Here is a 14,424-nt window from a genome sequence, read left to right as displayed (position 1 = left end):
AACAAACTAGCACTGATGTTTTGCTAGGTGTTCATGGTTAATTGATTCCCATTCTGTAGTCCTGTTGGTGTATCACAGGGTCTGGTTTTGTATAATTCTTGATGAATCCCTGGGAGTGAAAAATAGGCTGTTGCTCAGCTTTTATATGGTGAACCAAAGAAGGATAAAATATAATCTTTTGGGAGTGCCTTTGAAAATCCCCTAGTCATCATTTGTATCCAGCTTTGCAAAGATGTTGCTTTTAGGTTTTAAGGTACAAATAAAAACAAAAAAAAATTTGGGGCTTCATGCGTTTCTGAAGACTAACTTGAGTCTATGATCTATTTAAATACATATTGCTTCTGGGTATTTTTCTTGCATGTTGAAATAGAGCTAATGGATAGAGGAATTAAGCCTATTAATAACCTGATTTGTTTTTCCCTCTTTCCTCTCATAGGCAAACACTTTTTGCTAGTGCTGACACTGCTTATGTTTTGGCATACTCTATTATAATGCTGACTACAGACTTGCACAGTCCACAGGTAGAAATCAAAAACAAACAAAAACAGACTTGTAAAAGTTCAGACTTCCTTGGAACTTGGCATGCAAAGTCTGATACCTTGATTCTTTTTTTACAGGTAAAGAATAAAATGACAAAGGAACAATATATTAAAATGAATCGAGGAATCAATGACAGTAAAGACCTTCCAGTAGAGTATTTATCCACGATCTATGAAGAAATAGAAGGAAAGAAAATTGCTATGAAAGAGACAAAAGAATACGCAATTACAACCAAGAGTAGTAAACCAAGTAAGAAGGAACTAGAAACTGGAATGACCACAGTATTCTGAACTATTGCATTAACTTTCAGGATGGCATAGTGCAGTTCAGATCCCTTTTGAAAAAACTTTGTGCAATAAATAAATTAAATTTAGAATGCTAATATCCATATCTGGAATGAAACTGTCTCAGTTATTGATTAATGCAGCTTCTTCCATGATGGAAACATAACTGTGTGAGTGCATCCAGCACCATTGCAGAGAGGCACTAGAAACTGTAATGTTTTTTTTAATGGAAGTGTGAGGGAAGTGGTAAAATAAGGTGGTAGCGCTTGCTTTGCTAATTAGCAAAATGTTAGACAGCAGGTATGCTTTTGTTTCCTTATCAGTAGCATGGCATAGTTCAAAGGCTGATAAATGTTACAGTCTCGTTATGTCACATTATGATAATGTTTGAAAGAGACTTATGCATGTAGTGTATTTGTAGAAACCATTATCTCTGGTTGTACTCTGCTTCCTCAGGATAGTGGCTATTCATTTAATTCTATTTAGCGAATTCTGAATCTTCAGCATAGCGCTTTTCTGGTGTTTTTGTGCCACTTGCAAGTTTCCTAGATCAGAACAGGAATAGAATTTATCTTCTTAAAAAGTGAAGTCGCAATCTTTAGTGTAAGGGTAAAGAAACACAGTTAGTAATTTGTTCTTCAAATTGGTGATAGCCGGTTTTGTACTGAGCATGTCAGCCTAAGCAATGAAGCATTTTCCATCCATTTTTATAAGCGGAGTGACTTGACTTGATAGAGTATGCCTCTCTGATTTCCAATGATTAGGTCACAACACATGGCATATAATAAATTGCTGAATTAATTGCATTGTGTAGAATAAAGTCTTAAGTTGGCGTGTGGTTTTTAGTAGTAGAGCACCTTGCTTGTGACCTGTGACAGCTTCCTGAATTCTAACACTTGTGGAAGACACATTTGGATTCTGTTTGGAACACCTTCATATAACTTTTGTGATACCCAATAAGAAGATGTGGATTGTGCTGTTACGAAAACAAACCAATGCATCTGTGTGGTGTTTCCCTTAGGTGTAGCTAATGAGAAGCAGCGGAGGCTGTTGTACAACTTGGAGATGGAACAAATGGCTAAAACTGCTAAAGCTCTCATGGAGGCAGTAAGCCATGCAAAGGCTCCTTTTACTAGTGCCACTCATCTGGACCATGTCAGGCCCATGTTCAAAGTGAGTGTGTGAAATTAACCAAGTGTTTTCATTGCTAAGAGTTTCAAGCATTGAAAAAAAGTGGGGAAATGACTTTGAGAGAATGTAACACAAGGGTTTTATTTTGGATATATTTGGTCCATGTTGTGCAGTGTTTTGGGCTAAAATCTTAGCAAATTCCTGAACTTTGTTTCTTCCTTTCTTTAGCTTGTATGGACACCATTGTTGGCAGCTTACAGTGTTGGTTTGCAGAACTGTGATGACACAGAAGTTGCATCCCTTTGTTTGGAAGGAATACGATGTGCAATTCGAATAGCCTGTATCTTCGGAATGCAGGTTTGTGTGATACTGAGCATGGGGATTGCTAATGTAGGCAGTGTAGATTCTGGGAGGGAGATGGAGGAATGGAATGGGGAATTGCAAATAACTTGCAAAGAGAAAACAAAGCTTACATACGTTGTTGAAATGGTCAAATAAAACAGTGCCATCTCTTTTTAGTTGAAGATCTTTAAATGTTAAAGCTTTTCTCAAATTCTGCTTGCCTTTTATTGCCAAGTCCTGTTAAGAGCATTTGCCAGCTTGCTTACTGTTTTCATTGTGCTGAAAAGTGTTCTAATATAGTCACTGACTACGTAGAAGAAAATTGCATAGGCATGCTGGAGAAGTATCCTTCTGTAGCTCTTCAGAGACTTGATTACAATGACTTGTTTCTCTGTCTCATAGCTTGAACGAGATGCTTATGTACAGGCCCTTGCTCGGTTTTCCTTGTTGACCGCCAGTTCCAGTATTACAGAAATGAAACAGAAGAACATAGATACAATTAAGACACTTATTACAGTCGCTCACACAGATGGCAACTATCTCGGGAACTCTTGGCATGAGGTAAAAATTTGAATAGCTTAAGTAGTGCAACTGCATTGTCCTTTGAAAACTTGCAGGATTTTGCTGTTTTGATTTGCTCACTACTTTCAGTCTTTAGTAACTGCATCTACCTCCCAGGATGTATCAGAACTCTGCTTGAAATATCAATGCAAGTGCGTTATTTTGTTTATTTAAAAAAAAAAAAAAAGGCGGGAGAGGGGAGGACGCTAATTTTTTTTGGTAGGCTCTCTACACACTGTGTAACCAGTATTATAATGTTGATAGGTACATTTGATATGGAATTAAAACCATACTGAAACTGCATTTGACTTCAGGGAATCTTGCACAGAAACTATTACCTTCTTATTCATATAAACAAAAACACTCCAGCTCACAGCTCCAGACTTCTCTGTGCAGTGGTTGGGTACTTCTACACCACAACAGAGTGAAGAATCGTGGCCAGAATAATTTAGTGCGGGACAGACAAGGATAATCTATCAGGATCATGTATATTTTCATAAAGCATGTTTTCCAGAAACTCTTCAATCAGATACAAATCTGTGATGCTGCTGAAAGGGTCATTCCTGCTGCGTTAATTTCTCTGGCACTAGTCTTTGGCTGCATGGTGATAGGAGCCAAAAGGGACTCTAGCTGACAAGTCACTTGGACGTGGTTTAAAGTACACCCCTACAAATGCTTGTGCCAGTAAAAGGGATGTTTCAGTGGGGGTGTAAGGAAAGAAGAGAAGGTCCCTTCTGTGCCTATAGCAAGGCACAGCAGTGGCATTTTTCACTATGTGCACTGAACATCATGGCACAGTGGCAGCTGGAATGATGCAATCTTTTCATCTCTGGAATGGTGAAGCTGTTCATAGTTTTGAAAGTTGGTGCTGTAGAAGTAATAAAATGGTCTCTTCTGATAGTTAGAGATCCAAGTTAGATTTCTTAGTACTGTTTATTTGTTCCTCTAGTATGGGAATGATTCATGGCAGCTGGTGGTAGGGAATGAATCATTCAATGCAACTTTATTTCCAGTTGTATTAGTAATGTTGTTTCAGTTACATCAGAACTGTTATAGTTGTCCAAGTTGTTTTAGAGGTTAGATAATCTGGAGAGTGTTAGGAATAAATGTATGATATTCAGAAACAGTGTTTAAATATCTTTGTTTTCAGATCTTGAAATGTATTAGCCAGCTGGAACTAGCACAACTTATAGGAACTGGAGTGAAAACTCGGTATTTATCTGGTGCTGGGCGTGAAAGGGAAGGAAGCATTAAAGGCTATGCGTCTGGAGGGGAAGAGTTTATGGGCCTGGGATTAGGTAAGATGATTAATCATGGACTTCATGAAGATGCATAAGTGAAGTATGATGGCTGAGAAAGTTCAATGTTATAAGATACAAAAATGTTTTTACTTGCTTCCAGTGGAAACTGTATTAGGATTAATGGAACTTAAACAAAAAACAATTTATACTTAAAGATGTTTTAATAATTACCAAATACATTCCTATTTTAATTACTTCAGTTGTGTTAAGCTATTTAACAAAACTCAAGATTTAGTTGTTGGAATGTGATGTTGTCAAAGCTGTTTTGATATACAAACGAAGTCATTGTTTTCATACCAGTGTTATCTGTTCTTCCTTTTCATGCTCTGTTTAGAAGTAAAAACATAAATTGTTTATCTTTAGGAACATTACAATGACTGATAATTGTTTTCTCCAAAGAAATTCCTTATCTCTGCATTTTGGGCTTGCTGTTTTATCAGTTCCAATCTTATTAACAGCATTTCATCTTAATTAACATGATGGCCAAGACACAATGCCCTCATAAAAAAAAAAAAGTGCCTCTTACTGCTTTTGAATTTTGTCATAATCTGACGCAGATCAGGCAAAGGCACTGTGTACTCCATGTAAATTCACAAGGTAATTGGATGCAGTAGTTGCTTATCTTTGTTTACTTGTATAAAGTTAAGGTTACTATAAGGTCATGATTTCATAATGCTAAGTACTGATATCTATTGGCTGTTATTGCAGGTAACCTTGTTGGAAGTGGAGCTGATAAACGGCATATGGCAAGCATTCAAGAGTCAGTGGGAGAGACCAGTTCACAGAGTGTAGTGGTAGCAGTAGACAGGTACTTAGAATACAATACTTGTTCTGGGGAAAACGTGGCTTGAAGTTACTGACCATCCTCATGTTATTTGCAGACTATCAGGGACCTTTGTTCTTGAAGCCTATTTCTGGTCTGAGAAAGAGGCTGATACTGTGTAATTTGTGTTGCGTGCATCCTGTGTATGTGGATTTCCCCTGCCAGATTTAGCCTAAAGTGGACTGGTATCTGAAATGAAGATATGTCCTAATTCTATTAAATCATGCAGTTTTCTTTGGTCTTGTGAACCTCAGTGTTTCAGCATTTCTTTAGTTGCTCTTCTGCAGCTTTTCATTCATTAATAACTGTATTCTTGTCCAAAACATTATCTTGTTCATCCGTCTCTAAAATGTTGGATAAAGAGATGCTTCTATCATAAGCTGTATGTTGGAAGCAGAATTAATCACATATTCAAGCTTGTAGTATTTATTGTAACATGATGTGTATGTACTACGTCATAGATTTGGGAGTATTCTACACTTACCAGTGGTTTTATGTGGATCACAGTCAGTGATTTTAACTTCTGTCAAGACTGTGAACAGCTGAAGGGGAGGAAGGGACAATAGTCATAAGGATCCCTAGTTCTGTGGCTGTTTTGACAGCCACAACTTAGAGTACTCTCGAACCATGTAAAGAACAAGCGAGTGGCTGGCCCAGCAGAGTCTTGCAGCAAAGTTCTCTTAATGTCTCTTCACTCCCTCAATGCTATTTAACATGTTATCAACCAAATGAGAGTTCCAGAGCTACTTGTACTGAACAAAAATATGAGCCTGTACCTGTTTCCTGCTGTGGAATGCTTCTTCCTGGAAGAAGCATAGCAGACTGTGACTTGCAGCAGGGAAGAGTCTGCTTAGACTTAGGAAAGGAACATGAGCTGCTACCAAAGATTAAAACAGTTGCAGAGGTTATGGTGTTGAGGGTTGTGAAGTACCTCCAGGACAGATGCTGACAATTGCCTACAGCACTGATGTGTGATTGACTCTTGAGCAGCTAAATCTGCAACACATTTATTTCCTCCACAGGATATTTACAGGATCGACTAGACTGGATGGAAACGCGATAGGTATGTATGCTGACTGTGTGGTGGGTTACAGGAATTTTTTCAGTGTAACATCCTGAATTTACAGTAGTGTTTTAATGTTCAGTTGACTTTGTCAGATGGCTGTGTGCTGTTTCTATGGATGAGCTGGCTTCCCCACACCATCCACGCATGTTCAGTCTGCAGAAGATAGTGGAGATATCCTATTACAACATGAATCGCATTAGGTTGCAGTGGTCGAGGATTTGGCAAGTGATTGGAGATCACTTCAACAAGGTATTTTTAAAAATCAAGTTAAAGAACATGTATGAATGTGGCAGGACTTGTTTAATCATCTTTTTCTTCTAATGTTCTTGAGTGGTGTAGGTTGTGGTGTAAAAAAAAAAATACATAAAAGGCGCAAACTTCTCAGCAGTTGATTTGGAGTAGTCCTAACAATGTTTAATTAGACAACCAGATTCTAGCAAAAAAAGTGAAAAAGACATCAACATTTAAAGGGTATAAACAGGCATGAAAATGTTTGAGAATGATCTTTAATCACTTTATTATATGATTTGATGTTTATACTTCTTCATATACGCCACTGTCTTATCCTCCTGATCAAATTCCAAGTTAGTTTTCCTCTAAGATACGTACGGATAATCCTGAAACAACGAAGTTATTTTTCTTAGGAAGTTGTACCATGTGTTTTTCTAACTGATTTTCTGTGGTTTGTTTTTTGAGTGTCTAGTTGTTTTTTCTTATGCTATTGTTGCATACAAAATGCATGGAGCTGCTTAGATGTCTCAAATGACTGAGACAGCTCCCTATTTTCTAAATATCTGAAAACTAGAATGTGCTTGAAATTCTCAGTGGACTGACCATGAAACTTGAATGATAGGTACATTACTGGCTAATGTATTACTTATATAAGTGCTTGAAAACTTGTATTTCTTCTAGGTTGGATGTAACCCTAATGAAGATGTTGCCATCTTTGCAGTAGACTCATTAAGGCAGTTGTCCATGAAGTTTCTTGAGAAGGGAGAGTTAGCCAACTTCCGTTTCCAGAAAGACTTCTTAAGGCCTTTTGAGCATATTATGAAGAAAAACAGGTGTGATGGACTGGTATTTGTTAGCTTGCTTTATTTCTACTTTGTGTGGGTTGAATTGTCTTGTAAGTGGACATGGTAGTTGACATAGTGTTGGTTTCCATCTTTTTAAGATCTCCAACTATTCGGGACATGGTAATACGCTGTATTGCTCAGATGGTGAACTCCCAAGCTGGCAATATTCGCTCAGGCTGGAAAAATATCTTTGCAGTCTTTCACCAAGCAGCATCAGACCATGATGGGAATATTGTGGAGCTGGCCTTTCAAACTACAGCACATATAGTTAGTAAGTAGTTCCGAACCGATGCAAGTACCCAAATTAGCTTAGCTGCTGTGACTCTGGTTTAAAAGGCCCATCTGCATATCAGCTTTGTATTCCCTAGTAAATAAATACAATGTCTTGCAAGTAAACTCTTTAAACTCTGCAGCTAGGTCTTATCTGTTAAGTCTACTGATTTTTATGGACAGGAAAAAAATAGATAGGAATGGGATAGGAATTTTTTCCTGTGGGTAGGAAAAAAATAATTCCTTGCTACAGAACTCTTCAAATCATGAATAAATTCAGTAAGTTCCTATGTTGCCCATCTCTGTTGCAATAAATTAATTTGGATTAGGAAAACTGTATTAATAGATTTCACAAACTTCCATGCTGTTTCAATTTCATATGGTGGGGATCACGATTCTTGTGACACTGATAGGTGATAACTTGTAGAGTTTATTTCATACAGGCTACCTGCTCTAAAACTGTGTTTGAACAACACACTGCTGCCACTTTCAAAGGAAGACAACTGACTTGAATATTCTTGAAGTAGACTTTCAGTATTGATGGGAGCTTTCTTAAGTGTCCTGAAACTGCCCTATTCCCATTAAATATTGGAATATTTAATAAGCATGGGAGGAGAAGAGTGATGGACAGCATTAATAAATGCAAAAAGTAGCAAAACTTCTTTAGCCAACTTGAACTAAAATTAGAATAGTTCAGTTGGAATGTACCTACAAAGATTGAGTCCAATTTGAAGTACGTCGATCTTGGGAATTGTAGTTTGTTCAAAAGCTTGTATACAGTGAATTTGTTTTCTATGCAGTCTGTCCATTAAGCATGAAATCAAATGCTTTTTCCTTTATTTATACAGAATCTGAATAACTTCAGGCTTGGGTGGCTTAGGTAAATTTATGTAACTTCATGTACAGCAGGGAAGCTACCATTAAGCTTTACTCCTATTATTTATTTATTTATTTATTTTTACTCTTATTATTCTCTAAGATATTTTAAGAGAGATTTTAAAATATTTTTGGGTGGTGTACGCTGTGAAAGGAAATTGAACCAGATGAGAAAATATGAAAGAATCTTAGAATATAAATTAGAAATTGCCCAGCCTGAGAACATGTGGTACTGGGGCTAGGAGGACAGGATGGGGAAGAGCACAAGGAAAGAAATGGAACTACCTAATCCAGAAGATCTGTTCCTTCTATGTTTGTCTGTTCAGTACTGGTATGCCATGTCTGGCTTCAGTAAATCAATGCCAGTTCATATCTGTATGTTAATACCAGTAAGTTTTAATAAGATTTTTGTTTGTTCTTGACAGCAAATATTTTTCAACAGCACTTTCCAGCAGCAATTGATTCATTCCAAGATGCAGTAAAATGTCTTTCTGAGTTTGCCTGTAATGTTGCATTCCCAGACACCAGCATGGAAGCAATTAGACTTATCCGATATTGTGCAAAATATGTTTCAGAAAGACCACAGGTATCTTTTTTTAATCCTTGTGTTTTCTTTCACTGTCCTCTACTGTTTAATTGAGATTATTCTTACAACTAAGAAAGAGCTTTCAGACTTGAACTTCAGTCTTCTAGCAGGAAGAGTTTGTATTAAAAGTGTATTCAGAAATAGGAGTAATTTTGGTGTTCTGTAACCAATAAACTAGGAATCGTTAAAATGCTAAAAGTGAAAATGGAAATAACTGATAGTAGTAGTCCTTTTACTTCTATGCTAGGACCTGGAAAACAAAACATCTTGGTTCCATAATCCTAATTATAGCTGGTTAAACTGGTTATAAACATACATGGTTTTGTACATCAGTCTGTTGTGTGACTATTTAATATAATTAATATAATAATCACATTGTTGAAAAGAGCCTGGAGTTAGATAACAGTTTTATGTTAGCATTGCAAGATGTGCGTACTCTAGTTGATATGACAGGAAAGTGCAGAATGGGTTTATGTGCAACAGCTGAATTAAGATTCTCTTATTGCCTAATTTGTATAATTGTTACCTATCATTGTTAAACTTGCTTCCTGAAGTACAAACCTCTGCAATTTTTAAAGTCTCTAGCAGAATTTAAGTAAAACTGATTGGCTTGAAATATTTGTTTTCTATATATTTTTTCCAGCTATCTTCACAAATAGGTATGCCTCAGATTTATATTTGACAGGAGTTGAGTGTTAGAGTAGAAACTAAGCTAAATTTTCAATTCTGTCTGTGTGGCATGAATGGTATCTAAATCTGTTATAATTAAAGACTTTCGAGATTTTCTTTAATCTTTTTTTCCTGCTCATCTCCAAGGTATTAAGAGAATACACAAGTGATGACATGAACGTTGCTCCTGGGGACAGAGTATGGGTCAGAGGATGGTTCCCCATTTTATTTGAACTTTCTTGTATCATCAATCGTTGCAAATTAGATGTTCGAACAAGGTAATAAGGCTTTTCTGGTTTTTGGTTTGCCTTCATTTAGTGAAGGGATCACAGGTACACATTTTAACATCATCTTTGTTTGTTTACAGAGGCTTAACGGTGATGTTTGAAATAATGAAGAGTTATGGCCATACATTTGAAAAGCACTGGTGGCAAGATCTGTTCAGAATTGTGTTTCGGATTTTTGATAATATGAAACTCCCTGAACAACAAACAGAGGTAAAACAAACAAATAAGCAAGCAAACTCTAGAGTATTTTTTTCTTAAGAACTCAAACAATCCAGGCTGCAGCTTGTATCATTGGTCATGTCAGTATATTTCCAGCTCATGCTGCCCCAAACTCCATTTGTAATGGTATCTATAACATGACAAATGCAGATAGCTTCCATGTGGAAAACTTCTCATAGTATCCAGTGACCTGTCTGTTCTGCCTGACTGAATATGTTCAAGGAGAATATTCACGCTCTGTGAAACTGCATAGTCATCTGAATAGTTATCGTATGGCCAAGTAAATGCTTCTGAAAAGATATCATCAGTAGTAGGTATTGGGGGCTCTTCCAGTTTTATCTAAATTCACTTCTTGTCATAGACTACCTCCTTTTTTGAATAGCCAGTCATAAGCCAAGTGCTATCATGACAGTAGAAACCACACACAAGTAAAAGCTTCTAATTTTTTGTCACAGAAATCTGAATGGATGACCACTACATGCAACCACGCACTTTATGCAATCTGTGATGTCTTTACGCAATTCTATGAAGCTTTAAATGAGATCCTTCTTCCTGACATACTTGCACAGTTACACTGGTGTGTAAAACAAGGTAGCTTATTTAATTTTGATTAATACATTTTTGAAATACTTATTACTTAAGAAGGGGGAAGTAAGCTGAATTTTGGAAGAATAAAAACTACCTTTAGGGCAATGTGTGATTTAATAGATGTGTACAGTATCTTAAATATTCCAGGGTTGTTCTATTTAATCAGGTAGGCAGCTTTTCTATTAATGTGTTTATGGTGCTACTGGGACCAAGCAAAAGATTTTCGTACAGCTCTTTAATCTTTTGGCAACAGCCTTTCTTCATTTGGCTGTGTGGATTAAATATCTCATTTATATATATATATATATATATATATATATATATATATGCATGTATGCATTCTGATTTTTTTAACTGTTTTTCCCCTCTTTCTCTCTCTATCAACCATCTAGTGCTTGTAGATATGTCTTTCTAAATATTTTTTCATTTGGGCCCCCAGACTCTTATGCCTGAAATCTTGCATATTACTAGTATGGAATGGGGGGGACTAGCTTGGAGGAAATCATAACTTTCAAATTCATGCTTTCCTTCCTTCATCCCAGTGTATGCTCCCTTTCTGCTTCTTTCTTGACCTTTGTCTTTCCTGTTTGGATTTCAGTCTCATGAAGTCTATTTTCAAACACTGTTTTTCTATTCTGTAGAGTCCTGAGCTTGATTTTACTGTAATGTAGTTTTATGTAGTAGGCTTTGAGCTGAAGTAGCACGCCTTTCACAACATTGGAAAAAAAAAAGTTAATGGAGCAATAGTAGAGTGCTTAATTTTACACTGATATTGTAAAAGTTGATAAATATGGAACATGTCTTCCACAGATAATGAGCAGTTGGCTCGATCAGGTACAAACTGCCTAGAAAACCTGGTGATACTAAATGGACAGAAATTCAGCCCGGAAGTCTGGGGCCAGACATGCAATTGTATGCTAGAAATCTTCAAAACTACTATTCCTCATGTGTAAGTTCATAGAGCATAGTTGTTATACCTGATTTCAGAGCAACAATATTTACTTTATTTTTTTCCCCTCCCTCTGTTATGAAGCTTGCTTACTTGGAAGCCTGTAGGAATGGAGGAAGATTCAGCCGAAAAACATCTGGTAAGAGTTAATCCAGTGCAACAAAGGAAGCTGAAAGGTTGTGTGTTAAGTTAGCTTTTGAAATATTGCATTGTAGTATTTGTTGACAACAAATACTGAAATTGACATTAACTTGTATTCGACAGTGATGCCAATTAAGATAAAAGAGTCAATACGGGAATTTTTTGAATCTAAGATTCTAATAGCTGGTTGGTAGTTAGCACTTTGGGTTGTAAAAATTGCTCTAAATTTTATTCTAGGATTTGGACCTAGATCGCCAATCTTTAAGCAGTGTGGATAAAAATGCTTCAGAAAGAGGACACAGTCAATTTTCAAATCCAACGGATGAAAGCTGGAAAGGTGGTCCTTATACAAGTAAGGAAAACATGCAAGTTGATTACATCAACTTTTATAGCCACTCTAAGTCTCCTTCTGTAGTCTTTTAGAGAAAGCTTTAGGGTACTTGATAGTGAACTTGAAAAAATTAATTTGTCTTTAAAACTTGCATTTATTCCTTTTAGGCAAATTTTATTTTTATAAGGTAATTCACAGCATCATTAAATATAAAAACGCTAATGGTAATATAATGTTTTGCTAATTTATCATATGTGGATTGTCATAAGTTGCTTCTGAAACTTTTGTTGTTTTGTTTCATTAGACCAGAAACTGTTTGCTGGCCTCCTCATAAAGTGTGTGGTACAGCTGGAATTGATACAGACAATTGATAATATAGTGTTCTATCCAGCAACAAGCAAGAAGGAAGATGCTGAGCACATGGCTGCAGCTCAGGTACCATCAGACACGTAAATAACCTGTTGAGCAGTAAAGTACATTACTGAATGTTTCACAGTGTTTACAAAATACAGTATGTAGTCTTTGTTTTTCTAGCTCTCTGTACTGCCCTGAATATGTGTTATTACTCTTATGCAGTGATTTTTGACCATCTCCAGTGTTCCCTGGCAGTCTGACAATCAGATTATTAGTTTTTCTTATCAATAACCAGGATATACCGTAACTTCTCTTTGAAATATTCCAACAAAAGAACCCACAGCTTTGACAGAACGTTTTGCTGTGGTGTATTGAACTAATACTTCACTTGTACCTAAAAATGGAATTTCGAGTTAGTGGTGTATGGTATGCTCTTCTTATATAATCTTAAGAGACTTTGATGCTTCACATATTACTGACACTGTTCTTTCTGTCTTGATCTCTTTGGTTTAGCGAGATGCGTTGGATGCAGATATCCACATCGACACAGAGGACCAAGGAATGTATAAATACATGTCTTCGCATCACCTCTTCAAGTTACTAGATTGTTTGCAAGAGTCTCATTCATTTTCAAAATCCTTTAATTCAAATTACGAACAACGAACTGTGTTGTGGCGAGCAGGTGAGGCTTTTGTTTAGTTTGGTTAAAAAAATATACTGAGCTCTGTTAGGGCTTGTACCTATCAAGGTGCAAAAAGTATGCTACTGCAATAATCTCTACATTTTATGTGATAGCGTATGGTTTTATTCCTTGTCTCTTTTCTGATGACTTGAGGTTAATTCTGTCTTCTAAATTACTTATTTTTTGATTGCAGCAGCACTGTATAGTTGTTACTGCTGCATTTAAATATATTTATAAAAATAGATTAGGTGTCAGTCAACATAAAGGAGGAAGAAATACTTTCTGCAAAAAAAAAAAACAAAGATAACCTGCTGCTGTTCATTAATGGAGATGTACTTGATAAACTTCACATTTTGGCTGATAACTACAACTGTGAATGTTCTCTTTTCCCTATGTGTGATTTCTAGGGTTCAAGGGTAAATCAAAACCCAATCTCTTAAAACAAGAGACGAGCAGCTTGGCTTGTTGCTTGAGAATACTCTTTCGAATGTATGTGGATGAAAACCACCGAGATTCCTGGGATGCTATACAACGACGACTGCTTAGGTAAGAATATTAAGTTGGTTCAGGTGTGTTCTGTTTTCAGTGAAATATGCATGGTGTATCGTTGGATACAAATGTTCCATTTTTAAGTTGCTGAGCAGAGCATGCAAAGCATACGAAGATATATAAAGGACTGCTCTTTATTAAAAGCAAATCTAGCAAAAAGGAAACAATTAATTTGAAATAAATGAAACACCTTCCTGCTTGACTGACTTCTTTTTAAAAAAGTGGTAGTGAAGGAATACTTTTCACATCAGAGTACAGAACAAGATTCAGAGGTATAATGTGATAAAATAATCTAAACAGAACGTATGTTTCATCTTACATGAAAACAAAATACACTATGAGAGGACAAACAGTGCATGTTAGAAATGCATCTTGTGGGTTTTCTTTATGGCCTGTTTGAACTGTGACATCTCTTTAGTGTATGCACTGAAGCCCTGGCATATTTTATTACCGTGAACTCGGAAAGCCACAGAGAAGCTTGGACCAATCTCCTGCTGTTGCTTTTAACAAAAACACTAAAAATCAATGACGAAAAGGTAAGAACAGGCTGGATGCCATCTCTGTTTGCATTCAGGTGTTTTCATCTTGGCTTTCATTGAATTCAGTCTCTATTGTTGTACATATCACAAGATGGCTGTTTTGCTGATGCATGTAGTGTGTACTGTCTTTGAAATACAGTAATCATTACACTTCCATCTTTTAGCAAGCATTCCACATAGTGAGAATTGGACTTCATCCATGAAATTGGGTTGTATAGAAACCTTGATACAGTTACTGCAGAGCTTTCACACAAAAGCAC

The 14,424-nt window shown here is 36.5% G+C and overlaps 1 protein-coding gene across 2 annotated transcripts in view; it reads left to right on the top strand.

The window, feature by feature from the left end:
* ARFGEF2 (ADP ribosylation factor guanine nucleotide exchange factor 2) overlaps nt 1-14,424 on the top strand; it is a 61,278-nt gene that overhangs the window by 42,829 nt on the left and 4,025 nt on the right. For both annotated transcript variants that reach the window (XM_013188587.3, XM_048072567.2), the window contains exons 17-38: nt 437-521; nt 618-789; nt 1,846-1,997; nt 2,184-2,312; nt 2,700-2,858; nt 4,009-4,156; nt 4,868-4,967; nt 6,005-6,045; nt 6,128-6,297; nt 6,961-7,112; nt 7,223-7,395; nt 8,696-8,856; nt 9,673-9,803; nt 9,893-10,022; nt 10,487-10,622; nt 11,430-11,568; nt 11,653-11,707; nt 11,947-12,061; nt 12,345-12,475; nt 12,908-13,076; nt 13,484-13,622; nt 14,044-14,161. In XM_013188587.3, coding sequence (XP_013044041.3) covers nt 437-521; nt 618-789; nt 1,846-1,997; nt 2,184-2,312; nt 2,700-2,858; nt 4,009-4,156; nt 4,868-4,967; nt 6,005-6,045; nt 6,128-6,297; nt 6,961-7,112; nt 7,223-7,395; nt 8,696-8,856; nt 9,673-9,803; nt 9,893-10,022; nt 10,487-10,622; nt 11,430-11,568; nt 11,653-11,707; nt 11,947-12,061; nt 12,345-12,475; nt 12,908-13,076; nt 13,484-13,622; nt 14,044-14,161 — 2,905 coding nt within the window. The remainder of the gene's footprint in view (nt 1-436; nt 522-617; nt 790-1,845; nt 1,998-2,183; nt 2,313-2,699; nt 2,859-4,008; nt 4,157-4,867; nt 4,968-6,004; nt 6,046-6,127; nt 6,298-6,960; nt 7,113-7,222; nt 7,396-8,695; nt 8,857-9,672; nt 9,804-9,892; nt 10,023-10,486; nt 10,623-11,429; nt 11,569-11,652; nt 11,708-11,946; nt 12,062-12,344; nt 12,476-12,907; nt 13,077-13,483; nt 13,623-14,043; nt 14,162-14,424) is intronic.

The sequence above is a fragment of the Anser cygnoides genome, chromosome 16 (assembly GCF_040182565.1).
Source record: "Anser cygnoides isolate HZ-2024a breed goose chromosome 16, Taihu_goose_T2T_genome, whole genome shotgun sequence".
Lineage (NCBI taxonomy): Eukaryota > Metazoa > Chordata > Aves > Anseriformes > Anatidae > Anser > Anser cygnoides.
Note: the sequence above shows the minus strand (reverse complement) of the source record. Positions and strands in the feature narration are given on the sequence as shown.